The following is a 23,791-nucleotide window of genomic DNA, read 5'->3' as shown; positions in this document are numbered from 1 at the left end:
AATTGGTAACTATATTTGAAATAAGATTGAAGACAAAGAAATATGCTTGAATTTAGCAATGAATAATATTTGCTTATTATATTGATTAGAACTTTAATTATGTGTTATGGTACCTCCACTGATTTACTACTTTATTGTACACATATTGCATACATTTAGGATAAATTAGTTTTCTACGACTACTTGTAGATATTACAGTACGATTAGAATGTATTTTATATTTGAAATATGACACAATATTACGTATGAACTATTGATAACTAATAATAACTACGGTTTACTAGGAACACAAGTTAAGACAATACTTTGTAGGTTTGAAATTACTAGTCTTTTAAGAAGTAGATGGTTACTATGTTTAAGAGCAAGCACAATTGATTTGTACAATAGTGACAGCTATTATACTGGATTGGAGATACTCTATTTATATAACTTTAATTTATTAGTATTGCAATTAGCAGATAGAAGTACATTATTTATAAATATTGATGATACCGACTCTTTTAATTATCTATAAATGGTATGTTTATTAATGTCATTTAGATTTGTTTAACTGGAATCAACTAAAGTAACAGTTTTAACTATGACCAATATTATGATCTACTGGAGAATGTTTTTGAGTTGATATTAGTGAAAATGTACGGTAGAGACTTATTATATCCTTGGAATTATAGTTTTTACTAAAAAATGCTATGATTATGAATTATTATGATCTTGAGAGATATATTGATATGTATTGCTTTAATAATAAGAATTAATTGATTTAGAATATTAGGATTGACAGATGATTCCTGGAATATTGTTATTTATTTATTTTAGATACAAAACACCACAGCTAGTGACAAGTATTATCCTCTTGAACTACTAAACACATAATTGAGAGGATTCCCACATAGTACTTTATAACATAAATGCATTGCAATTACATGTAATGCTAACTGAAGAGTGTACTATCAACATTTAATAAATAGATAGCCAGGCCACCACAAATAGTGACAACTATTGTTTTGTTTAAAGATATTTAAATATAATTGACAGATGGGTATGTTTTGCTTTTATAATAAGATATATTTGGTTTACATTTATGGAGACACTTTTGTTTTCGGCGTTAGTCACTTATTTTAGATATGAGGCAGCGCAACTAACGACAGCTATTATTTTATTTGAAGTATTAAATACGTGAATGTTAGCATGCTTTCTTCTTTTGTCATAAGATGTATTTGCTTTACATTAAAGGTGGATATTCTGATTATTACAATACTGAAATCTATATATGTTAGATAGAAGGCAATACAGTGACATCTATTAAATTATTTGAATTGTTAGAATGTGTGAATGCCAGTTTGATTTGTTTCCTTTTCATTATAAGATGTATCAGGTTTACATTTAATGATTGATATTTGATTAGTATAATACCAAGATCACTCATGTTAGATAGGAGGTAGCACAACTAGTGACATCTGTTGACTTATCTGAATTATTAATTACATGAATGTCAGATTGAATTGTTTTATTTCAAATATTCATTTATTAAACCATAAATATTTTTAAAATGCCTGTATAGTAACAAGGTATATTGACGGTAAATACGACTCAGTATACGTCATTACCATGTACTACATCGTATTTAAATTATTAGATTTTTGAATGACAGACTAGGACGTTTTGCTGTTATACTAAAAGACTAATTATTTTGAATATTTATTCATTCAATCAATAAATACTAATGGATATGCATTATATTTTCTTTTACATAACTTTATATTTCATTTATTTTGCTGCTTATATTAATTTGTTATTGTAGACATTTTCTTTTGTTAAAGAAATTTGATAAGATAAATATAATTGTATAAACGCAGGTAATTGAAATTATATATTTATAGCCTACATATTGAATAAATACTGGTTTGATTTACGAGTTGATGATGAAGAGTTGAACAAACACACTGAGTTTTATATTTGTACATTAGTAAGCATAACATTAAGGATAACTTTCTATGAATATGGATTAATTTTCTTGTACTGAAGAACACTGTATCCTTATTGAACAGAAATTTTTCAAATACATGAAGTTTAAAGAATCATAAGAAATATTTACAAGTAATTGGTAAAAAATCTAAAACGATGAGATCTGACTTTATGATGTGGAGATATATCAGGAGAATATGATGGATAAGAAAATAGCATTTTTTTACTTATGAAGACTCTTTATGTATTTTTGTTTAATAGTGACATCAAGTATTTTTTATTTCAGATTGATTACAGACAAAAATTATACAGTAGTTTCACTACTGATGAATTACATGATAATTTAATTATATTATAGATTATGACATTTACAGTATTAAGCAAATGCAGCCACCTCGCCGTCCTCCTCTCCTTTCCGTGATGAATCGGGGGTGGTGATCCTTATACCAATAAAGAAATTCAGGAGGAACTTACCTACGAAGAACACACACTCCTGAAGGTTATACGAATTAGAAATGTTATATGTCCCACGTACATTGTTCAAGTACTAACACCTTCTCAAACCACTAATGACTCTCTTCTAACTAGTGGGGCATACTTTTATAACAAAAACAGAGTTAAACTTTCACGGTCACCAACACCTCCTAACACTTCAATGCAAAAAATGCTATACATATAATCACCGCACTATGCCGCAATATGCCCAAATACTTCTGTCTGCAGCTATTGATCTGATGATCATTCCAATCATTCATATCACCAATCTACAACCCCCCCAAATTATTACACTTGCCATGAACAACACCCTACATATAGTTACAAGTGTAATGGCAAATCCGTCCATACTAAAGTTCATCCTGAGTAGGTGGTACCACTATGTATATACAACTATTTTGCAAACGTTCTACAATCACTGGACTCTTCTATAACAGTACGCAATATATTGTTGCCTTTCTAACTTACTCTTCAAAATATTCAACCAATTCATCGTTCACATGTCTTAAAAACAAATCACCCACGCAGCAAAAAAATATTCCATGTTACATTTCATACTACTTATTCTGGTCCAAATATCTATTTTCATACACTACCTTTGGAAACTACTGTCTAACCTACTAATCATGGATATAGTCTTTATATTTCTCAATATTAAATTCATTCATCAGAATAAAGCTTTATTCGAAGCGCTGTTAGTGGTAGAAAGAGCTGAAGTGTTTATCCTTAAAGAAACCTTTCTCACTCCCTCCATCATTTATCATTTTTCTGGATATACATTAATTCTACAGGCTAGCACCTTCCTAGGAGACGCACAAATGGATGAACAGTTGTGGAATTTTCTCCACGTATTCCATCACGCCGACACTTTTGTAAGTTGCCAGATCTTCCTGAATATCTCATCATTACTTTATACTTCCGTAATATAACTATAATCGTTGCTACATTTTATATCAGACCTGTAAAACCGCTACCTACTGTGATCGTGCAACACATTTCCGATAATAATAAGAAATTCATAATTATGGCCGAGTTCAACATGCACAGCAGATCAAAAAGAGACAGATCTACCTTTCAAACCTTTGTCATAACTTACATACCTGGCATCATCCATGATCTTCCAAACCTACTAGGCCTGTATCACAAATCATACCCAAATATTGTCATTACTTCTGCTAATCACGTTTCACAAATTCAAATTGATGTTCTCAATCCAATATGAAGTGAGCCTCTTCCGATCAAATTACAACTTAGTACTCATCATACGACTCAACCTACAGAATTTCGAACTAGCATCCGTTTTGACAAATTCGACTGTGAACAATGCAAAATATATTTGTCGGCAGCAGTAAACCCATTAAAATCGTACATCAATGGACGCACTGCATCATGATATTCATACCCACACATCACATCTTCAATCCAAGAAGCTAGTTCACTTTACATACCAGTAACTACATCAACGCCTTATCGACCAACATTGCCAACAAAATATCTCACATTTATTCGCTCTTGACAATTTTAGCGTAACTATCAACGTACAAAAATCCATAAGCACTCCGTCATCACCGATAACATCAAAGGATGGTCAAGAAGTACATCTGTGGTTACGAGCTATGATGTCGGATTAAAATCTGTAATACTCTCTAACGTCACTCGTCCTAACAAGTACTGGAAACATTTCAATGCTCTTTGCGAAAAACATAGTAGAACAGCATATCAACTATCAAATGTTGCATTACCTATATAGACAGACTCCTCCAAAGCTGGTGCTTTTGCTGATTTCCTTCAAAACATCTTCACACCACTCACTCGCACATATTTCTATGGACATCCAGCCGACACAATCAATCCATCTTCTTCTTCATTACAGCCTCATATCCTTCATACTCTTCAGCAAAATGAACCTCTAATAATAAACAAATTGGTTGTTATCATTTTATTATTGTCATTCAAATATCACAATACAGTTAAAACATTTGTCACTATATTGAAGAGATAGGATCAACAAACGTAACATAAATATATCTTGCAGAAAATAAAGAAATCATTATATTGAAAACAACCTATGCAATTGTTAAAGTCAATATAGTCTCAAACTGTCACCTAGATGAACAAGCGTTTATAGTTACTAATAATTAAATTATTCTTTGTATGTGCTGAAACTATGAACAAATCCTACAATGTGATGATCCCCCTGATTAATACGTTTATTAACACATTTATAAACGGACATAACATTCATCTATTTACAAACATTGTCTTGGAAGGATTTCAAACCTTCAAAGCACTTAATACTGTAAATGTCATAATCTATAATATAATTAAATTATCATGTAATTCACCAGTAGTGAAACTACTGTATAATTTTTGTCTGTAATCAATCTGAAATAAAAAATACTTGATGTCACTATTAAACAAAAATACATAAAGAGTCTTCATTAGTAAAAAAAATTGCTATTTTCTTATCCATCATATTCTCCTGATATATCTCCACATCATAAAGTCAGGTCTCATCGTTTTAGTTTTTTTACCAATTACTTGTAAATATTTCTTATGATTCTTTAAACTTCATGTATTTGAAAAATTTCTGTTCAATAAGGATACAGTGTTCTTCAGTACAAGAAAATTAATCCATATTCATAGAAAGTTATCCTTAATGTTATGCTTACTAATGTACAAATATAAAACTCAGTGTGTTTGTTCAACTCTTCATCATCAACTCGTAAATCAAACCAGTATTTATTCAATATGTAGGCTATAAATATATAATTTCAATTACCTGCGTTTATACAATTATATTTATCTTATCAAATTTCTTTAACAAAAGAAAATGTCTACAATAACAAATTAATATAAGCAGCAAAATAAATGAAATATAAAGTTATGTAAAAGAAAATATAATGCATATCCATTAGTATTTATTGATTGAATGAATAAATATTCAAAATAATTAGTCTTTTAGTATAACAGCAAAACGTCCTAGTCTGTCATTCAAAAATCTAATAATTTAAATACGATGTAGTACATGGTAATGACGTATACTGAGTCGTATTTACCGTCAATATACCTTGTTACTATACAGGCATTTTAAAAATATTTATGGTTTAATAAATGAATATTTGAAATAAAACAATTCAATCTGACATTCATGTAATTAATAATTCAGATAAGTCAACAGATGTCACTAGTTGTGCTACCTCCTATCTAACATGAGTGATCTTGGTATTATACTAATCAAATATCAATCATTAAATGTAAACCTGATATATCTTATAATGAAAAGGAAACAAATCAAACTGGCATTCACACATTCTAACAATTCAAATAATTTAATAGATGTCGCTGTATTGCCTTCTATCTAACATATATCGATTTCAGTATTGTAATAATCAAAATATCCACCTTTAATGTAAAGCAAATACATCTTATGACAAAAGAAGAAAGCATGCTAACATTCACGTATTTAATACTTCAAATAAAATAATAGCTGTCGTTAGTTGCGCTGCCTCATATCTAAAATAAGTGACTAACGCCGAAAACAAAAGTGTCTCCATAAATGTAAACCAAATATATCTTATTATAAAAGCAAAACATACCCATCTGTCAATTATATTTAAATATCTTTAAACAAAACAATAGTTGTCACTATTTGTGGTGGCCTGGCTATCTATTTATTAAATGTTGATAGTACACTCTTCAGTTAGCATTACATGTAATTGCAATGCATTTATGTTATAAAGTACTATGTGGGAATCCTCTCAATTATGTGTTTAGTAGTTCAAGAGGATAATACTTGTCACTAGCTGTGGTGTTTTGTATCTAAAATAAATAAATAACAATATTCCAGGAATCATCTGTCAATCCTAATATTCTAAATCAATTAATTCTTATTATTAAAGCAATACATATCAACATATCTCTCAAGATCATAATAATTCATAATCATAGCATTTCTTAGTAAAAACTATAATTCCAAGGATATAATAAGTCTCTACCGTGCATTTTCACTGATATCAACTCAAAAACATTCTCCAGTAGATCATAATATTGGTCATAGTTAAAACTGTTACTTTAGTTGATTCCAGTTAAACAAATCTAAATGACATTAATAAACATACCATTTATAGATAATTAAAAGAGTCGGTATCATCAATATTTATAAATAATGTACTTCTATCTGCTAATTGCAATACTAATAAATTAAAGTTATATAAATAGAGTATCTCCAATCCAGTATAATAGCTGTCACTATTGTACAAATCAATTGTGCTTGCTCTTAAACATAGTAACCATCTACTTCTTAAAAGACTAGTAATTTCAAACCTACAAAGTATTGTCTTAACTTGTGTTCCTAGTAAACCGTAATTATTATTAGTTATCAATAGTTCATACGTAATATTGTGTCATATTTCAAATATAAAATACATTCTAATCGTACTGTAATATCTACAAGTAGTCGTAGAAAACTAATTTATCCTAAATGTATGCAATATGTGTACAATAAAGTAGTAAATCAGTGGAGGTACCATAACACATAATTAAAGTTCTAATCAATATAATAAGCAAATATTATTCATTGCTAAATTCAAGCATAGTTATTTGTCTTCAATCTTATTTCAAATATAGTTACCAATTCTGATAAATAGTTTCTAATATGGTCTAATGTGATATAACAAACTAATTTGTAGTTGTTTCTGGTAATGTTACATGAATATTATACATTAATCAGGTTTCAAGTTTAAATAGTGTAATTATAATTCAATAAATTTAAATCAACATCTATAAATAAACCAAATAACATCAAACAAAGTTCTATCTTGCAATCTGAAATTCCAAATCTTAATGCACATAAGTTTCCGTGAATTCTTTTCTAGAAACTAATAACCCGTATATATAATATCCAGACAATAAAGTATCAATCATTTTCACCATCATACATTAATAGCGTGTAGTTAATCTGTATCTCTATACAAAACTAATCTCCTAAAGGACCTAGTTCAGCAAAATACAAAGTGTAATCAGTCAAATCTTCATATGATGGTTCTGTAGGGTAATCTTTTACCACAATACAAGTTATGTCAAATTTTAATATTATCGTGCATTGTAAATTTAAATATATCTACACTATACTAAATATCAATGTGCCATATATGCATCACATGTCAATTTGTGGATCTCTGATTCCCAACTTCAATTAAACCTATGTCAAATACTCTGACAATAACAATATATTCTAGTCTTAGATATAATCAAATTCACATATACTCCATAAAAATATTTTTACGGTGAACAATCAAGACACAACATAAAATTTCGAAACAAAAAACAATTTTTACCTATAATAATTCTGTCAGTGATTTAAATGTATATAAATTGAGTCAAATAAAGCATACACATTAAATATTGTTGTGCAGCATAAAAAATAAATAATCAGCTAGCACATCCAAGTGATAACCAAAAGGCTTGTGAATCAAGTCCACTTGTGAGTGGAAGATTCAATATCTGTAGTATATTTACTTCAAAGTATAATAATACATTCCTCAGCAAGCTTAAACTAAAAACTCCCTATAAAAGGCATCAACTAAGATATTCGGCTAAATCAATAGTCTCGGTACTGTATTCATTGTAAGTCTTAAGTCCACATAATATATAAATAGTTCTGCAACATTATCTATCACATAAAGTGAATAACTTTTACCCCTACAATTATCAACAGTTTTGCATTAAATTCGCTTGAAACAATGGAATACCCTCTATTCTTACTTATAGTGAACACACTTCGTAGTTAGTATCGTCAATACCCTTGGTTCAATTCTGGACCATGTATGTTTGTTATGGACAAACATCGTACATATGGAATTTTCTCGGGGTTCTCCCGTTTTCTCCTACATTCTCATTCCACCGTTTCATTCATTTCTCATCATTAGCGTGCCCTTTACCCTAGCACGCATAACTGTAGGACGTTAAACTTAAAATTATTTAGTGTTCGATTGTAATCTCTGGAGCATAAAATTGTAGTTCAATTCCTAATAAGACTATCAAAAATCAAATATTTCTGTAATCATATCTTCATTCAGTAAACAGATATTCATTTCACCTACAAGAACAATAACCATCATGCAATAAACGTATATACCATTCAAACGCTATAACAGGATTTCTAAGTAAATTCAACTATAAAGTTTCCCGTTATAAAAAAAATCTAATTTCAAAGCATAATTCAAGTAACTCCAATGTAAATCAAACCGCTAATGTTAATTTCATGGAAGCAAAACAGCTTAAAACCGATGAAAGTTCTAGTAAAATTAGTGCCATACGTAGTAAATATAGTTTAATTAGTAAAATTCAGGCTTGACTTGACAATCCATATGGAATGTCTATTCTTATGCATATGCAATATAAAATCTAAACAGCGCAAAATTAGGTTGGTAAACAAGACTTCTACGCATTTTCAAATTGTTTGTTCGATCTTATCAATTACATAACTGGTAGGATGCATACACTAAACATTAAAATCTAAATATCACAATCCAAAAGTAAACTATAATCATATCGTCTCCGCAATTAGTAACAAAATAATACCTGTATTATACATATCAAATAATTGTAACGTGTAATTTCACATTTAAATAATAGGAGGATGCAATAAAAACGATCGCATCTACATGTTATGTACTGTTATTTCTATATCCAATTTCATATACTAAAAACGCAATCACATGCTTATAATAATTTCCTGCAACATACAGACACTAACTCTCTTCCAGTCATATATATCCTGACATAACGAAGTGTTAATTCAAAGAGCCCAAGTTCCAATTCTATTTACGTAGGATAATACTTATTTTCATGATTCTAATAATAATAATAATAATAATAATAATAATAAATGAAAATTCCAATTCAAGCTGTATTAACAATAAAAAGTGTTACGTATAAAGAACATAGTTCAAGCATGTAAGGATGCGCAAATATCCTTCAATCAAATGGTGCGCGCAATCAGTATCAAATAAGCCAAAGTTTCGGAAAAGAGTGGTAAACAATTACCAGCATGCAACGCGAGTTTATAAACATATTTAGTTTCAGATAATATCCATATGTCTAACACGTAACATAGAAATATCCGGCTACATATTGCAATAATGTATAGTTTTCGTACTTTTTAAAAATTTCTTCAATACATAAGTGCACAATAATTAGATTTTTCATAAAGTTACAATATCAAATTTATATATTCACCCAATTAATTATTATTTTATTAAATTCAATAATAACCTAAATCAAATAGTCAACCGAGGTTATAAATATACCCTAAAACCGGAAACTACAACTGCGGTATCGCAATATTTGTTTGCTTTCGGTTCGCGCAACAAGTTCTTCTACGTCATAAAGAAGATTGTCAACATCAATGAACCACCAACCGCAACCAGGAAATAGCCAGCTAAATAGCGGGCGTGTCATCAAAGGTAAGTGAACTTTGTCTTCTTACTTAAGTTAAAGTACTGGATAAACATACAAAGTGTGCCGGTATTTATAAAGGAAAATACCATTAGCGTCTGCTGCTGCGCGACTAGCGGGTAACAATATACAAAGCAGGCGGTAAAGTATAAAAAAAAGTCAAGAGTGACCTTGAAATATTGGCACAAGCGGTTAGGTCTCACATATGTGATAATATATACAACGCAAGCGATAAAAGTATAAAGCAAAGTCACAGCATAACCAGACAGTAAGGGCGCCAGCGGAAAGATCACCCATACGTGATAAGATATACAAAGCGAGTTGTGAAAAATATAAAGGGAAGTCGCGACGGTAAGGGCAACAGCGGAAAGGTCAATCATACGTGATAAGATATACAAAGCGCGCGGCACAACCAAACACTAATGGCGCCAGCGGCACCGTCTAACAAACGTTATCAATCCAGGATAATAGCAAACTATTAATTAAAAACTAATTAAAGTGTACTTAAAATAAGTCATAAAAGGGAACAATAATTACATTACATACAAAAATTATCAAAAATATAGTTACTTTTCGCTGCAACACTGCAAAAATCACTAAAAATCCCTTAAAAAATAAAAAATACCTATTTAGGGGAGAAAAGAATCACTGTAATTATTCTCATTACAGGCAACACTGTGAAATGGCCATAAAAGTGGGGTACTTCTACTTATTACAACTCCATGTTGTTGTATTTAAAATGGGTTCCATCATCTGTATGATAGTAAAACTGGATTTCTAAAAATATGATCAAAAATACTATAATGATGTGGCTGATTGGCGGATATGTGGTTGATTGGGATGGAAACCAGGAACCTTATATTAATGAGCTGGCATGATAGGCCGTACACACAGATTCTGGGCTCTCACACTCTAAATTCCATTCGCAACGATTTTATGTTATTTATTAGTACTCTGACTTACTTGCTAGGAACATGGTTCAACACTAGAGCAAATACAATATGTAAGTATATTCCTTTCTAAATTTATTAATGCAAATGTTCATTTATTTGAATCTGTATTGTTTACTGGTAAATTCATACATTATTATTATAATAATTATTTAGAAAAGAAGCAGCGAATTACAATCGAAAGTATAAAATTAATCTTCTTTAAATTTTCTATAGAATGGATTTGCACATAACTATTACTAGTAAATGTAAGAAAATACATATCACATCTTACAATTATTATGTTTCAACGCGAACATGATTACCAGAGCGCTTAGGTATATCATTACGTTACAGCTACATAAGAATTCTTCTGACATGACCTCATATGCGTCCGCAAATTCCACTTCTGAGCAAATCTCTTTCCACATAAAGCACACACAATTTTACGAACTCCTCTGTGCAGTTTTAGGTGTGTTGTCAAATTGTAGTCACGAGCAAATTTTCGACCACAAATCTCACATACAAATGGCTGCTCACCTGTGTGGGTTGTCATATGAAGTTTAAGAGTATTAATACTAGACAGCTTTGCACCACAAACTTCACATTCTTTGCTTTCTTTTGATTTAGTGTGGTTCTTCATATGTTGTGAAAAGAATCGTGTTCTCACGTCTTTTCCACAAACTTCGCAAGAAAAGAAACTTTGGTTGTGAAGGACTTTATGATCAGCCAATTTTCTACCTGAAGCGAACTTTCTGTCACATTTAGGACAACTATACTTTGCAATTCCTTCATGTTCTTCCATATGGTGTTTCAATTTGTTCCTTAATATCTTCATATTACACACTTCACATTTCACACTGTTTTCGTCTTTTTTATGAACATACCGAATATGACTATCTAGGATATTTTCCGACAAAAATGATTTGTCACATATTCTGCAAGCAAAATCTCTGGTACGTGAATCTGAATGTACAATCAAATGTCGATTCAAAAGATAACTTTCAGAGAAACTCTTAGGACAATGTGGACATTTAAATCCCTCCATATTATGCTTCTTCAACATATGCTTCCTCCAATATCTAAGTTCTTGAAACTTCTCTCCACATTCAGTACAACCTTCTCTCCAGGAACATATTTCTGGAAGTTTGGCTTCAATTCTGAAAAATAATATACACTAAATAATACATGATACTATAGTTTTAAAATTACATTTTATTTTGTAGAAAGAGAAGATTATATATACAAAGTGTTTTCTTTACTAAATGTAGTACGTATTAAAACCTTTCATTCGTGATGACTCATCTCTTCACCTTTTTTCATTGGGGATCCATTGTTTTGGGGAATCATTGAAGAAAGAGATATGGTTATAAAAATTCTTTTAGAAGACAGTATTAACAGACTCCAAAAAGCAAAAAACAAGATAATATTAAAACACTTAAAACACTTAAAAGCACAAAACAATTCATTACCATTATCCATAAAAAAGTGTCGAAAGCAAGCAAACAAATTTATGGCTAATATGAGATTAGTTTGCATGGTGATTTCAGGAGCCATTAATTTGTTTGCTTCGGCAGAGACTTCCAATTTATATATATATATATATATATATATATATATATATATATATATATATATATATATATATATATATAATGGCAATGAATTATTTGTGCTTTTATGTGTTTTTTTATTATTTGCTTTTTAGCGTTTTAATTATTCCCTACTTTCTAGCCCCCTGTTTAATATTTTTAAAAATACTGCTTTTTAGTGCGTTCTTTAAGTCCGTTTTTTTTCTCTTAAGTTTATTTATTTATTTATTCCAGTTTCTCGTTACCGCAGTACTTTAGTTAGATACTAAACTGGTTCAATCCCGTGTCTCGTAAAGGCTTCTGAACAACATATTTTTCTATGATAAGAATGTACACCATTTTAGGCGAGATTCTTATCTTGCCTAATCCTACCTCGAATAAAACGGCGACGCAGGAATTTTTGTACTTCATTAATAACCATAATAACTATGAAATCTGTGAAATCATAAACACATTTGAAAAATCTACACTATTTACTAATTTCTATTAAAAATCATATACGAAAATAGATAATCTAATTTCAATATCAGTTATACTAGTCAATCGATTCTAAGTGATCAAGCATGTGCCGCTCGACCATCTCCGAAATATCTAATTTTTTCATGAATGTTTATCCTATATCAGGGTACTTCAAAACTACAATTAATTATTTTTTACAACATCCCATGGCGAAGCAGGGGCTGCCGCCATTTTGCGTTTCTTCGATTTTAGGCGTTTACGTTGTTCTCAATATCTCAGCATGTATTTGTCCTACTAAATTGAAAATTGATGGACGTTGCTTAAAACCACTTGAAGGGGGTGAAATCAGGGTCTATCGTAGAAACATTTTTGGACACGGAAGACATGTTTGGAAAGAGGAAACAACTGATGTAGAAGTCTGCATTTGTGTGTGCTTGTAGTCCGGGGTCATAAGTTAATACACAAAAAATTACAGACCTGTAGCTGCTCCCAAAGGCTGAAAAAATCGTAAAGTTGGGGAATTATGCCGATTTGGTATGTTTCACTGTTCACTATCTCCAATGGACCTGAATAAAAAAAAATAAAATTTTGGGAATAGTTAGTCTTTTAGTACATCATAACACAACTAAGCGCGTTTTGTGTTTTTGAGCTGAAGGGGTTCAAAATATTAAGGAATGATATACTCTAGGAGGTGTTTTTTCATAAATTCAACAACTAGAAATTTGTTGTTGTGAAGTAAAAAAAAAATACGATGAGTGGTTAACTATCCCCAAGGACTAACAATTCCCAAAATTTCAGATTTTTTTATCCAGGCCCATTGGAGATATTGGACAGTGAACCATACCATATTGGGATAATTCTCGAACTTTACGATTTCTTTCAGGCCTTTGGGAGCAACTACAGGTCTACTTTTTCCTGTATTAACTTATGACCCCGTACTACTAGCACACACAAGTTCAGACCTCTACATCAGTTGTTTTCTCTTCCCAAATGTTTTCAATGTCCAAAACTGTTGCTACTGTAGACCCTGATTTCACCCCCTTCAAGTGGTTTTAAGGCAAAGATGTTAAGAGATCAAAGTTTTAGCTCTGCACGAGGTGAAGACGTCCAGCGATTTTCAATTTGGTAGGACAAATACATGCTGAGATATTGAAAACAACGTAGACGACTAAAATCGAATAAAGTAAAATGGCGGCAGCCGTTGCGTCGCCATGGAATGTTGTAAAAAATAATTTTTGTGGTTTTGAAGTACCATGATATATGATTCATGAATAAAAATTGATTTTATTGAAAACGTCGAGCGGCAATTTTTCTTTTTTCTCGATCACTTTGCATGGATTGACCCATTAACAATATAAATGATTCATTTTTAAATATAAATAAAATTATTGAAGTTGTTTTGGAATAAACAGAATTTCAATTATCAGTTTTCAGTGTATTACCCTCATTCTTGAAGAAAGAGATGAAAGTGGAAAAACTACTCTATGAGTCTCATGAAGGTCTTACAAATTGGTCATCTAGGAATGTTAACTTACCAAAGGATGGGCAGAAATATAGATGATTGGCGAACAGACAGACATCAAAACCATCTTTTTTACCGCGTATAGGCCATGAAACAAATCGGCTGAAATACCAAATTCAATTTTGTTCACTATCATCTCTCCTATTCTTGTTCAAAAGAGCAAGCAGAAAATTTGCAATACGTTGATTGAACTCAACATGTAACTATGAACATAATATTTGTTATTTTACCGTTCAACAGCATGACGGTACTATTTACAAATTTTTCATTACTGCCTATAACCTTGCCAAATTGCAATTTCTACATTCAGTTTACAACATAATATACGATAAAGTAATATAACATTTCATTTCTCATCCAACATACAGCGAGCCCACAATATCATTCTGTGATTTCAATTAAAATTAAAACTGTTTGCAATATCTTTGTACATGTCAGGAAATGCATTAAATTTTTGTTTCTTCTCTCCAAGTTTTAACATTCACTCCTTGTTCACTGTGTTAGAGGGCAGTTAATTCAAGATGGCCCTCGACGAACAGCAACGCAACTGGTGCGTCTTGGAATTTCACTCAATAAAGAGTGTTGTGTCTGTGCAACGTGCGTTCAGGCGCACATCTCATGTGAAATCACCGTCGGAAACGTCAGTTTTGAAGTGGTATGCGTCTGTCCACATAAACTTGGAAACTCGTTCAGAGACTATGTCCAAAAAAGTGACTCTATATCCATCATAATTTCCGCAGATCTATAAACAGGGAAAGGCATTTCCCTTCCATTCTTTATATAAGCACTAAACTAAAAGACGTGAATGTACCGCCGGTAGCCGACCGTGGGGAGGCATTGAGTCTTCATAAAGAACTTCTGAAATTGTAATATTAAGGCTTCGGAACTCAATTTTAGATGTCTTGTTAATTTTAATTTAAAAACGAAGATGTGATGAAATAATTAAAAGTGTAATATTTGTTACATATGTAAATGTTAAATTTAATGATTTGGCTGTTGTTTACCGCTTTTGTTTAGTTCCAAAAGAAATACTTATAAGTCTTCTCAGTTTAAAATCTCTACACTAATCAGTGACACTTGTATGTGAATTTAGACTGAAATACATGTAAATAACCATGTAATTAGAAACTTATACATCGAACTAATTTTGTATCTGATAAAATACATTTCTATAGCAAATATATTTGATAAATTAATCATACAGTACTAACAAATTATATATATATATATTAGATAAAAGTTAACTTACTGCAATGAAGATAACTTTATTTTTTCTTTCTACCACGAATATAGTTATCCTTCCGTTACTATACAACAAAGAGTTTGCTTCCAGCTTTATGAATAATTTGCATATCCTTTTTGCTTTCTCGTAAATAATCATCCGATACGTATTGCTAAAATATTTGGTAATTTGCTAACGAAAAGGGGTTTGAAATTTCCACACATCAGAATAGATTCCTGCTGTGGAGTAACGTGTAAATGGAAAGTTTGAGAAAACAGTTAACAATATAAACTAATCATCCGATATTCAGTCAGTAACTATCAGCTCCTGTCTTTTCGAAACAAACGGCTGACAGAAAAAATCCCAGGTCTTTTAAGTTGAGATTCTCAACTTTCACTCTCTCTCTTTTGAGAGTATTGGAAACTGAAGAACTCTAGAAAATTAAGTGGGGCATATATATTATTAAACCAGTCAAGTAAGCAACCTTCCGGAATCGAAATGTTACTTGTCTCGGGTGGTTATGTGTTAAGGAACGGAACAATAAAATTCACTTTTTTGTTCAGTTGTAAATATTGTATGATATACGAGTCAGGTAGACTCATTTTAAAATAGCTTGTTGCAGGGCAGGGTGAGAATTAATAGGGGGAAACGCGTCCCACAGCAAAATGTTCATTCGCTATTGTAAATACAATTTTCATCATTCATGAAATAAACAGTTATTGCGACATATTTAATAAATTGCACCTCTCGAAAAAGAGACTAAAGAACGGGCTCTGTAATACTCAGTCATTCATACATCAATCTAATTTCACACACGTTTTCCTACAGTTATATCTATTACAATTTTCGAGATGTAGATATGGAAAAGGATGGAAAAATCAACTGGAAAGAGAAAATATGAAAAAGAAGTTCTGAGAAGAATGAATGAAGAAAGACGAATGCTGCAGTTGATACTAAAAAGGAAAAAAAAATGATTTAGACACTGCCTAATCATGAATTCCCTTATAAGAGAAAGAGGGGAAGAAGGTGCCAGCTCGTGGACGATATGAAGATCGAAAGCTTTGATGCCTTAACAGAAACTAAGTAGGATTTGTTGTGTCCCTATCATGACACATAGTAACGCCCTTTCTTTGGATAAAAGAATTTAGATTATTTATCTGTTCTATTGATATTTTAACAAAATATAGATAGTAAGAAATAGTAAAGAATTGTTCGGATTTACAAATTTTGGTTAAGCGGATATATGGAAATGTTGGAGAAGACGAACTAAAATATTATTTCTAGCAATAACAGTAATAGCAGAACAAGTAGAAAATTAACAACAATTCCTCAATTGCTAGAATAAATAACGTTTGTTTTTGATCAGTCACAATATTATGTTTGTTTTTGACCAATATTAAGGATAAGCCATCGGTTGTTTGCTAAACACGTTACATTCTCAGACAGTACGAATAAAGGTTCATACAGATGTCATTTTGTAGACATGTTGTTTGTATTTCTCCTGTGAAGAAAGCCATCTCAACTCGAAGGTCGAGAGAAATTGAACATTTCTCATGTTTTTATCTATCAGAAGTATCAATACTGTAAATGATAAAAATTTCCTTAACTAACTCAACGAGAATCAAACTAAAAACCCCACATGCGAAGCCGATGTTTAAACCATTACTCTAAGAAAGCACTGTTAACAGGGATTGCTACTTTTTCATATAAATGCTAGAGTGAAATTTTAAATTCACATTAACAACTATATATTTACAGCTACAGAACTTGTGTTTGGTATCTAACGTTTTTGAAACATTAACAAGTTTACAAAAATGGAATTTTAAAGAACAGTACTTTACTGTGTTGCATTGTGGACCGCAAAATGACGCCCAACTGCTCAAGTGGACCGATAGATTGAACGTTGGGCATTACTGACCCAGAAGGAGAAACCCTACCATTACCTCTTTAGTTATATAATATAGTTTTATATATATTAAATTTAATTTTCTCACTTAAGCCCCACTTAATTTTCTTGAGTAGTTCAATTTTCATTACGTTTCTCCAAGAAAGTGAGTGAAAGTTGAGAATCTCAACGTAAGAGACTTGATTTCTTTTCTGGCATCCGTTTTGTCGAAAGACAGCAGGTGATAATGACTCACTCTGAACGAGTTTCCAAGTTTATGTGAGCAGGAGTATACAACGATTTCCTTGAAGAAGACATGTATGACAAATGAAAAGGGAATTCCGGCCGACCACCAGTGACGAAACAAGTTGTTAATCGCGTGAGATAAACCTTTGTGCGGAACCCCAAGAAATCTGTGCGCAGAGCTAGCTAAGAACTACAAACCCCAAGAAGTACAGTTAGCAAGGTGTTACGTAAGCGCTTGCACATTCATCCGTATAAACTATAATTGGTGCAGACGTTGAAACCCGAAGTAGAACTTTACTTGGGATGGACGTGGGTAAATTTCCCATGGGGACGTTCCCTGGGCGCTGGGTGCTTAGTTGCTAAGCTGGTATACACATGTTCATGTTCTTGGACAGCTACCAGCTACAGAAACAAGATGAAACATGTTGTTTTCTTTTTTTTCTTCTCGACGTGTATTGGTTAATTATTTTGGAACCCAGTCCCTATTACGAAGAACGTGTCCATTGATCGAATCGGTCTTAGTTGCTACGGTGAATATCGTGTTACATGATTTTTTTAAATAGCTAATTTTGTTGTTACAACAATTTTATTAGAAAAAGTTTGATTAATATGAAATATTTTGTTTATTGCGAAAAGAGTGACTGCTATTGCTGAAAGTGAAAACGTGGGATGAGAATTCATATATGCAAGTACTTGGTCTTGGTTCCCACGTGAAAGTTGTTGCAGCATCATCGAAATTTAGCCTTGGTCCTATTCAACGGAAAAGGTGATGTTTAAACAAGATGAAACAAGACTTATGGTCGTTGCTAAGTGCAATGGTCATTTCCCAGGTCTTGAGTGAACAGCTGAGGATCACGTGATGAAAAGTTGCGAATGAAAGGATGGTGACGTCGTAAACGGAACGTGATGTGTACTCATGTGTTTGTGTAGATCATTTCGTTAGCAGATCTTGCGAAGGAAGAAACGTCAAATTAAAGATGGCATCGTCAATGAATTTATTAGGTAAGCTTAATGTCATCATTGGTTCCTTTTCCAAAAATGCGAGATTTAAAGATTGGCGTATCATTTCGTATTATAAACTGTGAGATAATTACGATATATGATAGGAAGGCATGTGTGACATTTGAAGTGTGCGAAAAAGTGATTTTACCAGGATGCTGTACTGAGAAATTGGAAGCAGATAATGGTGTATTATTAACGTTTTTACAAAGTGGAAATGTATGTTTAACATATAAAGGAATGAAGATTAATGTATCTGGACGTAACATGCACGATCTTGAATTTACTGAATTGGTATCTTCATCGTAAGTGTATGGTGGCGTGTATAAACAAGATGAAACATGAATTTCCTCTTCGTCCTTCCCTTCATGCATGCGCAGTTATCTGTATGCATATTGCCTTTATTCTGTTGATCAGCTACTGGAGTAACATGTCTTTGACTGCTTGTGCATCAACTATGGCTACTAAGAAAGAGTACTTGTTAAATGCTGAATATGAACTTAATTCAATGAAAACCAAATTAATTTGTATTGGACTGGATAGTGATACATTTGAGCTAGTGATTCGTGTTGGTAAAGAACTTGTGTTTGGAGTGAAGTTAAATTTGGCAGAGTGGGAGTAACCTGTACCTGTACCATTTGACTCCGTTTGTTTTGCACTATTTAGATACTCAAGTGGAAATCACATTTATAAAATCTCTTGGACGAAAAAACGAACTGGTGGTGCGAAAACTAATGGGTGAAAATTAGTGATCTTAAAGAAGAAAGGAACACTTCATGCTCCCCGAAATACAGTGTACTTCAAGTGATTTGCTTTATTTCTTGGAAATATTACCGTGTATTGAACATGCTGTGAAAAACAGTAAAGTTTGCAGTGTTGTGCTGCGTGAATATTTTGACTTGTGTATAGATACTATTCGCAATCATGTACAATTGCAGTGTCTTACATACAGAGAACTAGCCGGAATTCATACATGCGTAAAGAGTATTATTAATGGAATGAATATCAGTTTTTCAAATTTATGTCTTGATACAAACAGTGATGGTGAAAGATTAAAATTGGAAATGAAAGCATTTTGCAAACAAAAACTCATAGATTCAATTATGGCTGATTTATTTGATAGTGAACAGACACAGCCATGGTGGGGGAAAACCGATACTCAATCTTTGAAGGGTATCGACGAAGTGGACTTCTGTTCATCAAGAAGAAAATTGATTAATACTGAACAGTGTAGTTATAAATTCAATAATAAAAATATAGTGAAATTGGAATGTTTTATTTGTTTTCTGTTCGTTTAATACACTTCAATATGATAGAATTTTTTATTAGTGCACTAATGTTTTTTATAAGAAAATCGTAACATATTTTTCCTTGTATAAGTATTATTTATAATAATAATGAATTCACATACTTGAAATGTTTGTTAAATAAAAGTTAGTATTTGAATTCATTATCATCATACAACTTTGTCTTAAGTATAAGGCCTTTTTATTTTGAAAAAAACTTTAAAATAATTAATATTAAATTTTAAAATAAAGTCCCATCATCATCATAATAATATCGAATTCACATACTTGGTTTTTTTTATGGAAGAATAACTTATTAAGGATTTGAATTCATTTTTTTATTATTATTATATGATTACATCATTGAACTAAAGCCGTCGCTGTGTGTCCCCTTAGCGTAAAGGGGACGTTAAAGTCCAGTTAGCGTAAAGGGGACGTTCAACTGAAAGATTTCTCTCCCTTACGCGGTACGGTGTCTGAATAATAGTGTGATTTTCTCTGGTGTTTAGGATCGCCTTGATTCGTTCTCCAAGCGAGAAAATTTGTGGTAGACAACATCGTATCCGTGAGTTTTATCGGGGTACTCTCTTTGCACATTGTATTCCATCACTTGTCTTAATCATGTGTTCCCTTAGCGTAAGGAGCATATTTGTGGAACGTTAAACTGAAAGATTTCATCTCTCTCTTACGAGGGGCATGGTGTCTCAATGATTGCCGAACACTATCACTTAACTCAATATGATGTTCTTAATCCGTAGAAAATATGAAATCTCGATTTAGGTGCCGCTCAATTTTTTTGACCGCTCATCCAAGATCCAATATATTTCAATCAGAAATTTTCTTGTACGCCTTATGTCTAGAAAACTACATATAGTGTAGCCAAACCCAAACTATTACTTAACTCAGTAGGATGTTCTTATTCTTTAGAAAATACGAAAACTCGATTTAGGGGCCGTTCAAAAATTTTGAACCCTGATCCAAGATTCAATAATTATATTTCAATAAAAAATTTTCTTGTACGCTTTTTCCTGGAGAACTACATATAGTGAAGCCAGATTCAAACTATCACTTAGCTCAGTATTATTATCTGATTCCGTAGAAAATACGAAAACTACATGGATCAGGGGCCGTTCAAAAATTTTGTGACCCCTGATCCAAGATATTTAAATCAAAAATTTTCTTGTACGCCTTATATTTAGAGAACTACATATAGTGTAGCCAGATCCATGATATCACCCCTGGAGACCCCACTCCAACCCCATACATGATGAGCTAATGTGTTCGGATTTTCATCACTGATCACAGCGGCTCCGAAAACTATGAATTTGACACTAATATCGAGCATTTTGAGTTATCTTTACGTCTCGATATCACCCCTGGGGGCCCCCACTGCAACCCCTCCCCCTTAGATGATGTGTTAATGAGTTCAGAGTTTCATCACTGAACACAGCGCCCCCGTAAAGTATGGATTTGACACTAAAAAAGATCATTTTGAATTATTTTTACATGTCTCGATAGCCCACCCCCTATTACAGGTGTTCCTGACCTCATGCGGAGTGGGATAACTTTGAAAGTAACGTGTATTCAAATTTACCCAGAAAACACACTTCGTCTTGGTCTAACACTAAGATCAAATTTTGATTCATTTTCAATTCAATCGGCTGGTCCCCGACCACATACGACAGACAAACAGATAAACACTTCTTTTATTTTAAAGCTATAATTATATATTATCACGGCCTAAAACACACATCTCCATTCATATTACTATTTTTTAACATACAGCAAGTGATGTTTTGTGTTCATCATCTGCTTTCACAGAACTCACCAGTAATTTTATCGCACGTCGCTTGGGAATGAAAATGAAATACGAAACACACACACACACACACAACTACATACTCTGTGAGCTTATCTTTTGTTGTTGAAATTACACAACATTTTTATGTATGTCTTCTTCCTTTTAACGCTGAATTCAATGTACAGCAAAGTGAAGAAGCACGAAACAAACGTTCACAGCTTAATTCAGATTACCTTATATGTATGAGTCTTTTTTCGTTAGAATTCATTGTCGTGTCTCTCAAGCTCTTTGTAAATAAACGAACATATACAGTTTTAATGCTTCATGACATATTCATGGGACGTGTAACTTAAATATTATTATTTAATTACTATTAATATTTCTAAGTTCTGTTTTTACTTATCTATTTTAATAAATACAACAACTGACTGAAATATTGACCTCTCCGGAAAACGAAGCACTGAACACATGTACGTTGTTTCACTTATCAATTACAACTATTCTTTTCCCTTCCTATACAAGTTCCAGCATCACACACACACATGATTACCTTCGACATATGTTCTAACAAGAACCTGGGGCTTTATTATGAGATTTATGCGTAGAGTATTTTCCTCCGTCATTCAGACTAAAAAAAAAAAAAAAAAAAAAAGTGGCTTTGAAACATTAGTCAACGCATCCTTCAGTTTACAAATACGTCTTCAATATCCAGGGCCACATTAATCACAACCAATTTTTCGGGTGATCTCAAGGCTATACTAACTTACAATTCACTGACATAATTTGATCCTTGGGGCTCTCTGCATAGGTTACTTTCATTACTAGTCATCGTTTTCTATGGGAATGTGTTTCGAAAAAATATCTCATCACGGCTTCAACACAGGCATCATCATCATATATTATAGTTTTCGTTTATGTAGTTCTTCATAACACTTCACGTATAACACAAGCCCCCTGGGGGACTTGAGTATACAAATTTTCATCCTATATTGTCAAAAACATTATGAAATGCTATGAGGAGCTTCCGTTCTTAGATCATGCTCAATGGAATCCAAATAACAAACTATTCACTCAAGACCTGGGACAGTCGTGTTCATCTAGTTTATACAGGCATTTCCGAGGGAATAGGACCCAGGCTAAAATTTCGATGCTGCAGTTCTTCGTGAAAACCAAGGCCAATTCATATTCAATGTCTATGCGGGCACCTGCATATACGATTTCTCATCCCGAGTTTTCAAAAAAATCATGCAATACGATATTCACCTTAGTAACTAAGACCAATTCGATCAAACGACAAATTTCATACAGTCTGCTCCCATGGACACTTACGCTCTTCGCAGGAGGAGCGGGGGGTCCAAAATAATTACCCAACAGTAAGTACGCCAGAAATTTTTACTTGGGGGTGTGTTCAAAATAAAAGGAGGGGTGTGCTCTCAGAATAGTGATATAATTTTTAAACAAACTCAAACAAAACAGTATATTTTCTTACGCAATTTTTGCAATACTACTATTACTACTACTACTACTACTACTACTACTACTACTAATAATAATAATAATAATAATAATAATAATAATATCTGCTAGGTTCAATAAAGTTCGCATATTTGAGCATTTATTATTATTATTATGAAACTAAGTAATACAGTGAAACCTCTCAAAACGGACATTGGTGGAACACGATTATTTGTCCGTAAATGAGAGGTGTTCCTAAATGGAAGGGTTTTCTCTCATAACACCACACCACACATATTTATGGAATGGAAGAATAAGAAAGTTTGTCCTCTTATGAAGATGTCCACTATTGAGAGATGCCTGTTAAGAGAGGTTTCACTGTATTAGGAATTAACCTCCACTATTTTACCCAGTACTTACACGTGAATTGATTACATGCGAATTATTGTAATTATTTTGCAAAATTCTGCTATT

General features: G+C 32.2%; 1 protein-coding gene across 4 annotated transcripts in view; it reads right to left on the bottom strand.

Annotated features, from left to right (window-relative positions):
* Window positions 1–9,494: 9,494 nt before the first annotated feature.
* LOC145676649 (uncharacterized) overlaps window positions 9,495–23,791 on the bottom strand; it is a 100,180-nt gene continuing 85,883 nt past the window's right edge. The window contains exons 5-6 of one of the 4 annotated variants that reach the window (XM_081747492.1): window positions 14,437–14,525; window positions 11,767–12,010 (exon numbers count right to left, since the gene is read on the bottom strand). In XM_081747492.1, coding sequence (XP_081603618.1) covers window positions 11,910–12,010; window positions 14,437–14,525 — 190 coding nt within the window. In that variant the 3' untranslated portion in view covers window positions 11,767–11,909. Of the gene's footprint in view, window positions 12,011–14,436; window positions 14,526–23,791 lie in introns of those variants that run through there. The other 3 variants (XM_081747491.1, XR_014129422.1, XR_014129421.1) reach the window with 3 other exon arrangements.

The sequence above is a fragment of the Thermobia domestica genome, unplaced genomic scaffold (genome assembly GCF_964235325.1).
Source record: "Thermobia domestica unplaced genomic scaffold, izTheDome1.hap1.1 HAP1_SCAFFOLD_269, whole genome shotgun sequence".
Taxonomy (NCBI): Eukaryota; Metazoa; Arthropoda; class Insecta; order Zygentoma; family Lepismatidae; genus Thermobia; species Thermobia domestica.
This window is presented reverse-complemented; position numbering and strand designations above follow the sequence as displayed.